Here is a 12577-nt window from a genome sequence, read left to right as displayed (position 1 = left end):
GAAAGGTCTTAATTTCATTTAAAGAAATGTATCCATGTGTGGAGATACTGGCATAAGGTCAATATATACTTTTGAAGGACCATGTGTTTAGAATTAATTTCAGCTCATGGACAGGGTTTATGTTACATTAGAAAGAGTAATGGTTTTGACGGAGTCCTTAAGGAAAAAAGTCTCAAATTAGACCTGCCTCCCGCAAAATGCCCTGAGTAAATGACCGTAGGCAGGTTTCGGTAATATTCAGTCCTCCGAGATGGTTTTGCTTTGCACACAGATCACTGTGCCATGGATCAGCCTACTCTTTCTAACTTAACATAACCCTGTGGCATTGTGTGTGGGTGCCGTGGGGATGCTGACAGTGGTGTATGTTTCTCCCTGTAGGCCTTTATGGTGAAACACCTCTTGGAGTACACCCAGGCAACAGAGTCTAATCTTCAGTACAGCTTGCTGTTGGTCCTGGGCCTCCTTCTGACAGAAGTTGTGCGGTCCTGGTCGCTTGCACTGACTTGGGCATTGAATTACCGAACTGGTGTCCGCTTGCGGGGGGCCATCCTAACCATGGCATTTAAGAAGATCCTTAAGTTAAAGAACATTAAAGAGAAGTCCCTGGGCGAGGTGAGTGCACTTTCCCAGCTTGAGCTCCTTCTTTTCCCTGGGGCCCTGCTTTGTCCTTCATCTTCCTCCTGAAGTGAGTGACCCATGTCCTTGCAGGCTCCCCTCACTGCTCTTTGCATCTTGTAGCTCATCAATATTTGCTCCAACGACGGGCAGAGGATGTTCGAGGCAGCTGCTGTTGGCAGCTTGTTGGCTGGAGGACCCGTTGTTGCCATCTTGGGCATGATTTATAATGTCATCATTCTGGGACCAACAGGCTTCCTGGGATCAGCTGTTTTTATCCTCTTTTATCCAACAATGGTGAGTAAGCCTCCTCGCTGTATCTTGGCAGCTACTCCTTAGGAGACAAATTATTTCCATTGGATTATAGTAGGCATCACCCTGCATTTGGAATTTTCCTCAAAGCAGGTATCTGGTTTGGAAAAGTCTGGAGCTGTATAGTGCTCAGTCCATATAGACAGGATTTTGACTTGACAGGAAGCAAGGTGTCACTTGTATAAAGGCTCCCAGTGACATTGAAAAAGAGTCTGAATGAAAGTCAGCAGGTAGACCCTACCCCAGGTAACACAGGGTTGAATTACCCCATCTTCAGTTGATGCTCATTGATAGGGCGCTCCTGCTTCTGCTTGGGTAGCACTCGGTACCTATGAGCACTATGAGAATAAATAGTTATTTGTCCTCACTGCCATACAAAGAGATATGAATTGAATAATATTTGATTATAATTCAATAAATCACTTCTATTAAAAAAAAAAAAGCATAACTAACTACATGAAATCCAGTCTGTCCCAGAAAACAGGATTACTTGCTTCATTTAAAATGACCTTAAGCAGATCATGCAGTTCTTCAGTTTGAATGAGCTCTAACTTGGCATGGCATTGCTTGTCCTCTCAGATGTTCGTGTCACGGCTCACTGCATACTTCAGGAGAAAGTGTGTGGCCGCCACTGATGACCGTGTCCAGAAGATGAATGAAGTTCTCACCTACATTAAATTTATTAAAATGTATGCCTGGGTCAAAGCATTTTCTCAGAGCGTTCAAAGTGAGTTTAAAGATTTTCTTTGTGCATGGGGTAGAAGGATTTTGTATTCTTTGGGTCTGATCATTCACACTTTGCTTCCTGAGCACATTAGATGCTAGGACTTCTAATGTCTATGATCATAATGTCCTAGGACTTCTAATATCTATGATCATAATATCCTAGAACCTTGATGTTTAAAAGGGGTTTTAGAGATTTGAACCCATAACCTCATCCCACAGACAGGAAATTGAGACCTGGAGAAATTGTGATTTTTCTTAAGATAGCACAACTAGTTAGAATAATTTTGGTTCCAAAGCTCCTATATTCTCTCATCCTGCCCATGTTTTTCCAACTTGGCTGTGAGAATTTCACAGAAGATAATACTGAATGATGGCTAAGAGTTCCACTTTTGTCCCCTCTACACTGGTTGTGAATGTACCAAAGCTAGTTGTGGGACCCTGAGGTTTGGCTGGGTATCAGGGTGCCTGGCTCTGCCACTTACCAGGAGCTTGTTTTATTTTTTTAAATAATTGTTTATATTGAATCACAAGGTCCTCAGGGCCTGGCCCCATCCTGATCTGTAAATTCAGTGCAGGCATAAACATGTCAAATATGTAAGTGCCACAAAGCTGGGAGGGATCATGATCATTAATACAGATTGGGCATTTAGAACCATCTTAACAAAAGTTGGAATGATGGTTCTTAAAACTGGTGAAATTTAAGAAGAATATTTAAAGGCACTTTCAAGTTTAAAAAAAGACTACTTAGGTACATTTAACCTTAATATAAATAAAAACTGCATGAGCCTTTAATGGACATAATCTCATGTTGAGCTGACTGAATACAGTGATGTTTAACAGCTACTATAATTTTAGGTGGAATAGACATGCCCTGTTCAGATCAAGGCAGCTGGTGTAGTTTCATTAATTAAATCTTCAGAAACTTGTTTTCCAGCTCTGGACTCTACACTTTTTTCATGAGGGCTGTTAAGCTAAGCAACATCTAGAGGTGACTCTCTGAAGTACCCAGCAATGGATTAGGCTGCTTTGTAAAGTAGCAGTTTTGTTTCCACCAGAGTGGAACAAATGGCTTCTAAGTGGGCACGTCGATGGCAGGATGACCACTGATGGTCCCTGCAGGCTCTCATTCTGTCATTTTATGATCTTTCTGAGATTCCACTTATCCTTCAGTCCTCTATTTTGTATCATAATCTGTTTTTGTCAGTTTGAAGAGGATTCTCGCTTATTATGTTCGTGGTTAAGATGTATGGTCAATGTTAAAGCAATGAGTTGAGTGGATTTTTTTGTTTGTTTGTTTTGGTGTTGTTTTGTGGGAATCAAGTTTTATGACTTACAAAGTAGGTGTGAAGATACTGTGGGCAGTGGTAATACCTTTAGGGTCAGTGCATAGCTACAAAGAATCACTTTTGTGTTTAAAATAAATAACTTGCCATTGTGGGAGCCCTGGCGTGTGTGTGTGTGTGTGTGTGTGTGTGTGTGTGTGTGTGTTTTCTTGATGTTTTGGTATTGTGGATTGAACCCATGGGTGCTTTACCACTGAGCCACATCCCCAACTTGCTAAGTTGCTGAGGCTGGCCTCAAACTTGCAATTTTCTTGCTTCAGCCTCCGAGTTGCTGGGATTATAGGTGTGTCCACTGCACTGGGTTGATACCTTGCCATTTATTGCCCTACTTTCCACTCCATAGTTCTAGTGTTTTGTGATTGCTTTGTTAATAAGGTTATCTGTTTTGTAAATACTTAAGAAAATTACATTCTGCCTATAGAAATTGTATTTCACCCATCTTCCATTTTCTGACTGCTTTTTTTTTTCATGTGAAATTTATCTCATTGCCAACATACACCAGACATTTTAAGAAATCTAGTTCTTTTTAATTCTCCAGTGCTGTTGAACAGTCTTTCTATGATTCCTGAGGCAAAAAATAAGCAACAGCCAGGTAAGCAAACAAAACTGCCAGTTGTAGATACAATTAATATATTCATTTCTTATAAACCCAAGGGCTCACAAGAAAAAGATAGAAGATGATCCCTGTACTCATTTGTAGCAACTGCTTTCCATTAGATTCTTTTCAGTGACTTGATCCATTTCAAACTTCAGCTCAAATAGTAGAGTCAATAAGTCATTAGACTAATGTTTGCACCGTAGGTATTAAAGGGTCATTTATAAACCTGTTTGTGGGGCTGGGATTGTGGCTCAGTGGTAGAGTGCTTGCCTAGCATGGGCGGGACCCAGGTTCGATCCTCAGCACCACATAAAAATAAAGGCGTTGTGTTGTGTCCATCTACACCTAAAAAAATAATAATAATAAATATTAAAAAAATAAAAATAAAATCCTATTTGTGGGTGAGGACTGAGTCTTGTTTGGTTTTGGAGGAAAAAAATCCCAATGTTTCTTTTGACTTGGTTTAAAGGTGTCTTCTTTTTTATTCATAGAAATCCGAGAGGAGGAGCGTCGGATATTGGAAAAAGCTGGGTACTTTCAGAGCATCACTGTTGGTGTGGCTCCCATCGTGGTGGTGATTGCCAGTGTGGTGACGTTCTCTGTTCACATGACCCTGGGCTTCGATCTGACAGCAGCACAGGTCAGGGACCCCCCCCAGGGATGGGGAGCGTTATCGAGTGGGGAGCCAGCCCTTGCAGATAGTGTATAGGTTATTTTTAGTCAACCTAGGCTTGGGTTTCATTCTGAAGATACCAATCAACTTATGGTTCAGATTTACTGAAATTTTAACTGAAGGTCTCATGAAAACCTTATCTTTTAAAAAAATGTGACTCGTAGTAACATTTGACAGCCAAGCTGCAGCCTTCCTACCACCTGAAAGGAAGTCGGTGATGTCTTGTCATTGTAGTTGCCTCGCGTGATCATGCTCAGTTTCTCCTCCTTTCCCATTTTAAGGCTTTCACAGTGGTGACTGTCTTCAATTCCATGACTTTTGCTTTGAAAGTAACACCATTCTCAGTAAAGTCCCTCTCGGAAGCATCGGTTGCTGTTGACAGGTTTAAGGTAAGTGACTCCTTGCCCCTCCTCTGTGTCAGGAGCTGTCCCTGGCACAACTCCCTGCTGCCTGTGCTCTAGGGGGCCACACAGATTAACCACACTTGGTTTTGATTTTCTTTGAGCATTTTGGCAAGTTGTTAAGAAGGAGGCATGGAAGACACTGAATTAAGGGATAGACTTTTACCCTTCCTGGATGGCTTGGTCCTAGGCTCAGCATTCCCTCCAAAGCAAGACCCTTCCTCCTAGGCCTGACCTGGATTTATGTCATAACTCACTGGGCTTTTAAGTGATTTAAACCTAGAAGACCAGAATTGCCGTGACTGTCAGGTTTTCCTCCCCTTTATTGTTGCTACTGTCAGTTTGATTGGTTGATATACTAAGTCCTTTTTTGGTACTTTCTTTCTCCTGCCCTGTGATTGCCATTCATGATGCAGTGACATGGAACTAGTCATAAATCTAGATCATGTTGGGAAGTGCAGTTAAGTAAGTACCAGTTTTTTTCCTTGCAGGTGGTTAGTTGATCATACTTTGGCCGTGTTATTCTTTGTGCCATCAGAATAATAGAAATACATGATATAAGAGGAAGATATATTTGGGAGGGTAGAGGGAGATAGATATTTGAAAGTGGTTAACACTCATTTTAAAAAGTTAAAAAAAAAAAAAAAAGCAGCATCATGTGGACTGGAATTCCTTGACGGTGACACTCTTGTGCTCCTGCTCATCTTGGCCAGTGAGACCACTATAAAAGTGATTTTGGTTCATGAACACTTGAAGCTGAGGTGTTTTAGGGATGAATATCGCCCACCCACTTAGAGCTCAGTAGAAACAAATTTGGTTTTCCTGTTAAGACTAAAACATACCTTCCCAGGATGTATTTATTTATATTATCTACTTATTCATAGTTAATCAGGTGAATTTTGTTGGATCAAGAAAGCTAGTCCTCCAGAATGCACCCCCATCCCCATTTCCTTCCCCTTCCCCAGCCTGGCTGCTAGAAGGACAAGAGCCAGAGTCACATGAGAAGCAGAGTCACATGAGAAGAGTGGTCTGCAGCCGTCAGATGCTTCCTGCTTTGTGAACCCACAGTAGCCAGTCATGGAAGAAAGCAGATGTTTTGACCAGAAGTCTTCCCTCCCGTGTGTTTCTATATCTTTGTTAGTGGATGGATTTGGTTGGATTTTGGATGAAGAAACAGAATGTATAATATAGTCTTGTTCTCACCTTGTTTTGGGGGGGGGGTTCACTTCTCTTCACTTATTAGTGAGGACTTGGATTAGCAGGTGGCATTTCATCTCATAGTTCCTTCCTCTGTCCAGGAAGCATCAGAGTTAATAATAGCAAAATCACCCACAGCTCTCTTTTATGTCCTGTGAGACTTCAGTCCAATTCTATCCTCTGCCTCTTGGCAGGGTTTTTCCTTTCTTAAGGTAGATGCGTGGCCCAAGATAATGAGTATTTATTGCTTAATCCTTCCCCAACTCTAAGCTGTTTCTTTCTTATTATCTTCATGTGCTTATTAATTAGAATTATGTTCACTTCATTAGGGATTGGGGGGGGGGGAGGAGCTGTTTTTTAGGTGTAATTCACTAGAGGAAATCTGCTTCAATCCTGGGAGACCACCTAAGGCAGTCTTTTTTTTTTTTAATTTTTATAAAATTTTTTAGTTGTAGATGGACACAGTGCCTGTATTTTGTTTATTTTTATTTATATGTGGTGCTGAGGATCGAATCCAGTACCTCACACATGCTAGGCAAGCGCTCTATCACTGAGCCACCATCCCAGCCCTGAGGCAGTCTTTTGAAATGAGACTGTTCCTGGGATTATATCTCTCCCGTCATCTTCTAGGAAATGGATATGAGAATAACCAGGATGGGACTTGCCTGTTTGGTTTATTTTCTGCATATTGAAATTCAGTGATGGTGCTGCAGAAGTGCTTTCACCCTTTGCCTTCTTTTTTTTTTTTTTTTAATAATTTTTTTAGTTGTAGATGGTCACAATTTATTTGTTCATATTTATGTGATGCTGAGGATCAAACCCAGTGCCTCACACATGCGAGGCAAGCGCTCTACCACTGAGCCACAACCCCAGCCTTCACCCTCTGCCTTCTTATTTTGCATCGTCACCTTTCTCTTTTTAAACGGACTTAGGGATCTGATGGGTAAGCAAGTGTGGTATTTGCTCTATTTGATCTGCCTTGGAAGTGCATCCTGCACAAGAGCTCATTGCTTCCTGTTGAGTAGTGTGGATAAAGGATAGACAAAGGGATAAAATTTCTAGGAGAAATAACTTGTCGAAGGGCAGTTATTTGCTTGTCACTACTGTAGCGTGGTTACGTTTTATAAATAAAAATACAGGATGCCCAATTAAATACTGCATGGGATATACTTATACTGAAAATTGTTTATTATTTATCTGGAATCCAAATTTAACCGGGTGTCTTGTATTTTATCTGGTGTCTTGCATTTTATTTGTAACCCCTCTTCTGCTCAACTGATACATTCTGGTTTTTGTCTTTTGGGGAATGAAAGTAGTGTTTTGATGATCAGCATTTCATGGAAAAGTTGAGGTTTACAGATTGTGCACCTCTAAGATTCTGTTGTCATCCTGGCAAGTGCAAATCCAAGTAGATATAAATTCCAGAGTTGTAAGACCCCCATCTGCCTCACCCTGTCAGGGTAGGGCGACCTGAACTGAAATCCTCCTGGGGCAGGGCAGGGCTAATAATAAGGAAAAGTAGACGAAGAACTGTGCACATGATTAGGCACCAACATATTTCTTAGTAGTTCATTAAGGCCTAAACTCTCTTCATCCTCTTAATAACTCCAGGGGAGAGAATGATGGAAATTCTGTCAGCCTGTGGTTTTACTCAATGACAGTGATCAAAATATTTGTTATTTTTAGCTCAATTTCTCAGGAAGGCTCTGAACAAATGAAACCAAACAGCTGTTTTCAGAAAGTAGGGACTAAACCCAAGATTGATCAAGAGTGAATATTATCTAGGAAATTTAGAATTGTGATACTTCTAGGAAGACTGGGGATTAAAAATGAGTAAGAGGTGGTGATATAAGGGGGGAGGAGAGCAAGCTTAGAAGTTTAGGACCCAAGAGAATGAGAAAGGGAATATGTATTACATGTAATAGCACAAATTCTTAATTATTGGATTCCAAGTGCGGTGGCATTCTATAGAAATGACAGATTTAAGAAGATGGTCAGAAGAGGACTCAAGTCTTATGGGAAGGTCCCAGGCTGTGGTTTACTGTGGTGGTGTTTCTGGTTAATTTCAGAGACTCTTCCTACTTCAAGCATCCCATTTTCCTTCCCTTTAATTTAACTGAGGGTGTCTCTGGAAGCGGACTGGAGGAAAGGGGTCTTGTTCTCCTTCCAAGGGGTCTTTCTAGGGGAGATACCTTTTGCTCACATGTAGGCCTGTCTTTTGTTTTGTTGAATTCTCCCAAGTTCTAAGGCAGGGCTTAGAAGACATGAGGATTTCTTGACCAGAAGGAATACTCTACGGGAGACAGAACCTTAGACCCTCTATTCAGTTCATCCTCTCCCAACAGGTGTCAGGTTGCAGGTGAGGGAGGTGGGCAGGCTTTGTGATCTGCAGGAGTGTTCTGGAGGGAAAACAAGATGGTGAGGGTCTATATAGGGGATCAGAGTGCCTTTAGGGTGTCCTACCTGCTCCTGAGTTAGAACAAGGTGCTGCATAGCAGTTCATTGTCCTTTGGCCCATATTAGGCCGGCAGAAAAGAATGAGTAGCTTAGCTTAGTGCAGAGGGTTGGGTCAATGGACAAGGTCCCTGTACCTTCTGTGGTTGTCCCCATGCTCTTGAGACCCCCTTGGCGGGCCTGAGGCGAGGCTACACTAATGAGCTGCCTTTTGCCCTTCAGCTTCCTTCTACTGTATAGCCTGATGTGTTTTGCTACGTGAGTGTGCGCCCTAGGCTTGTCTCCCTGGTCTTGATCCAGTGTCTCATCTTTGCACCTCTCTCACAACTCCTATCAGAGTTTGTTTCTAATGGAAGAGGTTCACATGATAAAGAACAAACCAGCCAGTCCTCACATCAAGATAGAGATGAAAAATGCCACCTTGGCATGGGACTCCTCCCACTCCAGTATCCAGAACTCGCCCAAGCTGACCCCCAAAATGAAAAAAGACAAGAGGGCTGCCAAGGGCAAGAAAGAGAAGGTGAGGCAGCTGCAGCGCACTGAGCATCAGGCGGTGCTGGCAGAGCAGAAAGGCCACCTCCTCCTGGACAGTGACGAGCGGCCCAGTCCTGAAGAGGAAGAAGGCAAGCACATCCACCTGGGGAACCTCCGCCTGCAGAGGACGCTGTACAGCATCGACCTGGAAATTGAAGAGGTGAGCTGTCCGCCTGCACTCCCACCCCCTTCGCCCCCACACCCTGTCTGGCATGCCATCCCTTCTGATCTGGGAAGAAAAGGCAGGTGCAGTTCCTTTTAGCAAGGTACTCTGTGGCTATAGATGATTTTGAACCAAAAAGCAGATTGGACCAGCTGTAATTTCAAAGGGAATATTTAAGCATTTAACAACAGAGTTAATAACAACTGATCTCATGAGATGCTCATTTTATAAACAAGGAAATGAAGCATTCAAGTGGATTTTCCAAGATTTTGCCCTGAATCAGTTTCTGGCTATCGTTGCTGTATGTGAGCTGCAGTAATTATTTCTGGTGTTATAACTTCGTATGGGCTCCCTGTTCCCAGTAGGCTGTGTATTGCACAAGATCTGGCACAGGGTAGGTATTCTTGGTGCTTTTACCAATGGTTATATTGTAATCATTTATTTTAAAGGAAGTGAAGCATCATTTTGATATATGATGTCACAGTGCAGGTGGTATAGATCAGGCAGAAGTCTCAGAGAGGGGCTGGTGTAGGTTCAAAGCTTTTAAGATACAGACTGATTAGGAACCAGCACCATGTTTAAAGGGCCATAACATTCAGAGGACACAGTCATATGGATATTCATTTCTTCAACAGCCATTTTTTGAGTGCCACCTATATGCCAGGCAATGTTATAGGGCTGGGAATATAGCAGCAAAAACCCAGACAAAAATCCCTGCTCTCCTAGAGCATACATTCCAGTGGCACAGACAAACAATAAACAAGTCTAATATATCCTGTGTCAGATTGTGATAAGGGCTGTGAAAAATGAGGTGGAGAGTGCTGGGGCAGGGACAGTTGGGATTGCAGTTTTAGTGGGTTGCCAGAGAGAAGGTTTCTTTTATTTTTTTATTTTTAAAATTAATTTAATTGATGTATTATAATTACATGTAATAGTGGGATTCATTGTGACATATTTATACATGCACATATCATAATTTGATCAATTTCGTCCCCCATTTTTACCCCCTTTCTTTCCCTCTTCCCTTCCCTCAAGTCCCCTTCCTCTACTCTACTGGTGGGAAAGCCTCATTTAAGAAGTAGACTTTTTTTGAGGGGTGGGGGTACTGGGGATTGAACCCCACTGAACTACATCCCAACCTTTTTTATATTTATTTTGAGACACAATCTTGGTAAGTTGCTGAGGGTCTTACTAAGTTGCTTAAGTTGGCCTCAAACTTGTGATCCTCCTCCCTCAGCCTCCTGAGTCTGTGGGATTACAAAACAGGGAGGGGAAGGGACAGTGACACTTGCCAGATGTCTTCTCTGCACCAGGCACTTGCTTCTTTGTTGCTGTCATACTTAGTCACCAGAAAATTTGCGTTTTTCTCTGTGTAAGCCTACCTCGCCTGAGCAGAGCTTGAACTGTGACTTGATCTCTCATTACCACCAGGCAGTGATCTTTCAGACTTACAGACCATGTCAAACTGTTGTTTGCTCAACACGCTTTTATTACGTCCCAGACACTTGGTTTTATAGAGTAACTCCTTTCCTCGGGTGCTCAGAGTCCAGTGAGGGAGGCAGACACAGTGTTGGTTTAGGTAACAAGGGTCACATGATTAGCAGGTGCTGGTGGTTTTGGGATTCTAGTCCCCCCCTGCCCCTCCAGAGTCTGTGCTCCTTCCATACCACCCAATCTTCCTTCCTTCCTTGGGCCGTCTATCCTTGAAAACTTATAAAGTCATCTGTCTGTCCTTGACAACTTTCAGCACTACCTATTGGGAATTCATTTGCTTATCTGAGGATATAGTCAGCCCTCTGTATTCATGCATTCCAACAGGCTGCAGATAAAAAGTATTTATTTGGTGGAAAACAATCCATCTATATTGAACACGTGGACTTTTTTCCTTGTCCATTATTCCCTAAACAAAGCAGTATTACAACTATTTGCCTATATTAGGTAGTCTGTGTTATCTAGAGATGGTATAAAGCATACTAGAGGATGTGTGGAGGTTATATGCAAATACTGTGCTTTTTTAAACATCCATAGATTTTGGTATCCTCAGGAGTCCTTGAACCAGTCCTCATGGATCCTGAGTTAATCGCAGGCTTGGGTTTCCACTTTTATTTGAAATTGATGACGTAAATATTCCTCAGATTTTTGGAAATATCTTTCAGAAAAACATATGCAACAATGCACCTACTTTCCATTGACAATGTAAACCCTAGAGAAAAATCATAATTTACAAGAGCCCTACCTTCTCTTCTAAAAAACAAGAAAAACAAACAAAAAACATAGGTTACCAATAAAGTTGGAAAGAAGCTAGGATTTTCTAAAAGTGGAATACCATGATATATGTGGAATGTGTAGTCTTTTCAAAGGGCTTTTATCTCTGTTACCTCAGTGTATCCCCACATAATCCCTGTGAAGTAGGCTGCTAATGAGTGAGAAAACAGGTACACAATGTGTTGACTCATAAGGATGACAGCTACTGTGTTGATGAATTAAAGTTAATGCATTTTTCCTTAAAGAAGTTGCATGCCTTAGGATGAGTGGTTGGTGGTTTCTTAATGATCTTCCTCTTTCTGTGTGCTTTGTCCAGGGTAAATTGGTTGGAATCTGTGGCAGTGTGGGAAGTGGAAAAACGTCTCTCATTTCGGCCATTTTAGGACAGGTAAGATTTCTGTTATTGCCCTTGACATGTTCTGTTTCTTTCTTAGGACTCTACTTAGCAAACATCTCAGGAAAAATGAGTTCATTTGCTGAAGAGTCAGGAGAGGTGGAAACAAAGGAACCTTGGTCTGTGTCCTACCCTTCTCTTCCTCCCAACAGCCTATGTCTGGAAGGGCACAGTTGACACCTGATGAGTGACTAATCTGTGCCCTAGCTGGCATCATTTTTTCTCCGTGCCTTCTTTTATTCAGCATGTATTTATTGAATGCCATAGGTACGTCAGATAGCATGTTGCGAAGCGGGAAAGAGAGGAGCAAATGCCCACACTGTAGCAAAGAGTCAACCTGGGCTCCAGAGCCAGGGTGGTGCATGCCTGAACTCCCAACTATTCAGGGGCTGAGGCAGGAGGATCAAAGTTCGAGACCTGATAGGGCAACTTAAGTGAGACCATGTGTCAAAATAGAAGAAAAAGAGCTGGGGGTATAGCTCAATGGTAGAGCACCCCTGGGTTCTGTCCTTGGTACTATAAAAAACAAAGCAATACAAAAAAACTGGGCTGCCAGGATTTGATTGAGAATCATGGCAGCACTCAGTGTTCAGCCTAACCACCAAAGGAGTTGTTCCCTCAAGGAGTTCATGTCCAGTGGGAGGATAGGCCAGCCAGCTAGATACACAAGCACATCACAAGGCCATGAGTGAAGAGTACACAAGATGCCCAATGGACAGCTGTCAGCACTGAGAGAGGGGAACAAAAGGACAAGGACCCTCTGCTGAGACAAATTGTCTTTAGTGTTTTTAAACCTAATAATGAGAAGAATCCAAGGTGCCTGTGTGCTTTTAAACTTGAATTCATCTACAGGTTGAGGTGGGAATGAACACAGGACCATTCCTAGCTTTTGATAACGAGGT

General features: G+C 42.2%; 1 protein-coding gene across 2 annotated transcripts in view; it reads left to right on the top strand.

Moving 5' to 3' along the window:
• Abcc5 (ATP binding cassette subfamily C member 5) overlaps window positions 1-12577 on the top strand; it is a 79872-nt gene that overhangs the window by 31493 nt on the left and 35802 nt on the right. For both annotated transcript variants that reach the window (XM_071615148.1, XM_027951509.2), the window contains exons 6-12: window positions 379-612; window positions 739-912; window positions 1507-1654; window positions 4086-4234; window positions 4549-4656; window positions 8657-9013; window positions 11598-11669. In XM_071615148.1, coding sequence (XP_071471249.1) covers window positions 379-612; window positions 739-912; window positions 1507-1654; window positions 4086-4234; window positions 4549-4656; window positions 8657-9013; window positions 11598-11669 — 1242 coding nt within the window. The remainder of the gene's footprint in view (window positions 1-378; window positions 613-738; window positions 913-1506; window positions 1655-4085; window positions 4235-4548; window positions 4657-8656; window positions 9014-11597; window positions 11670-12577) is intronic.

The sequence above is a fragment of the Marmota flaviventris genome, chromosome 8, assembly GCF_047511675.1.
Source record: "Marmota flaviventris isolate mMarFla1 chromosome 8, mMarFla1.hap1, whole genome shotgun sequence".
Lineage (NCBI taxonomy): Eukaryota > Metazoa > Chordata > Mammalia > Rodentia > Sciuridae > Marmota > Marmota flaviventris.
This window is presented reverse-complemented; position numbering and strand designations above follow the sequence as displayed.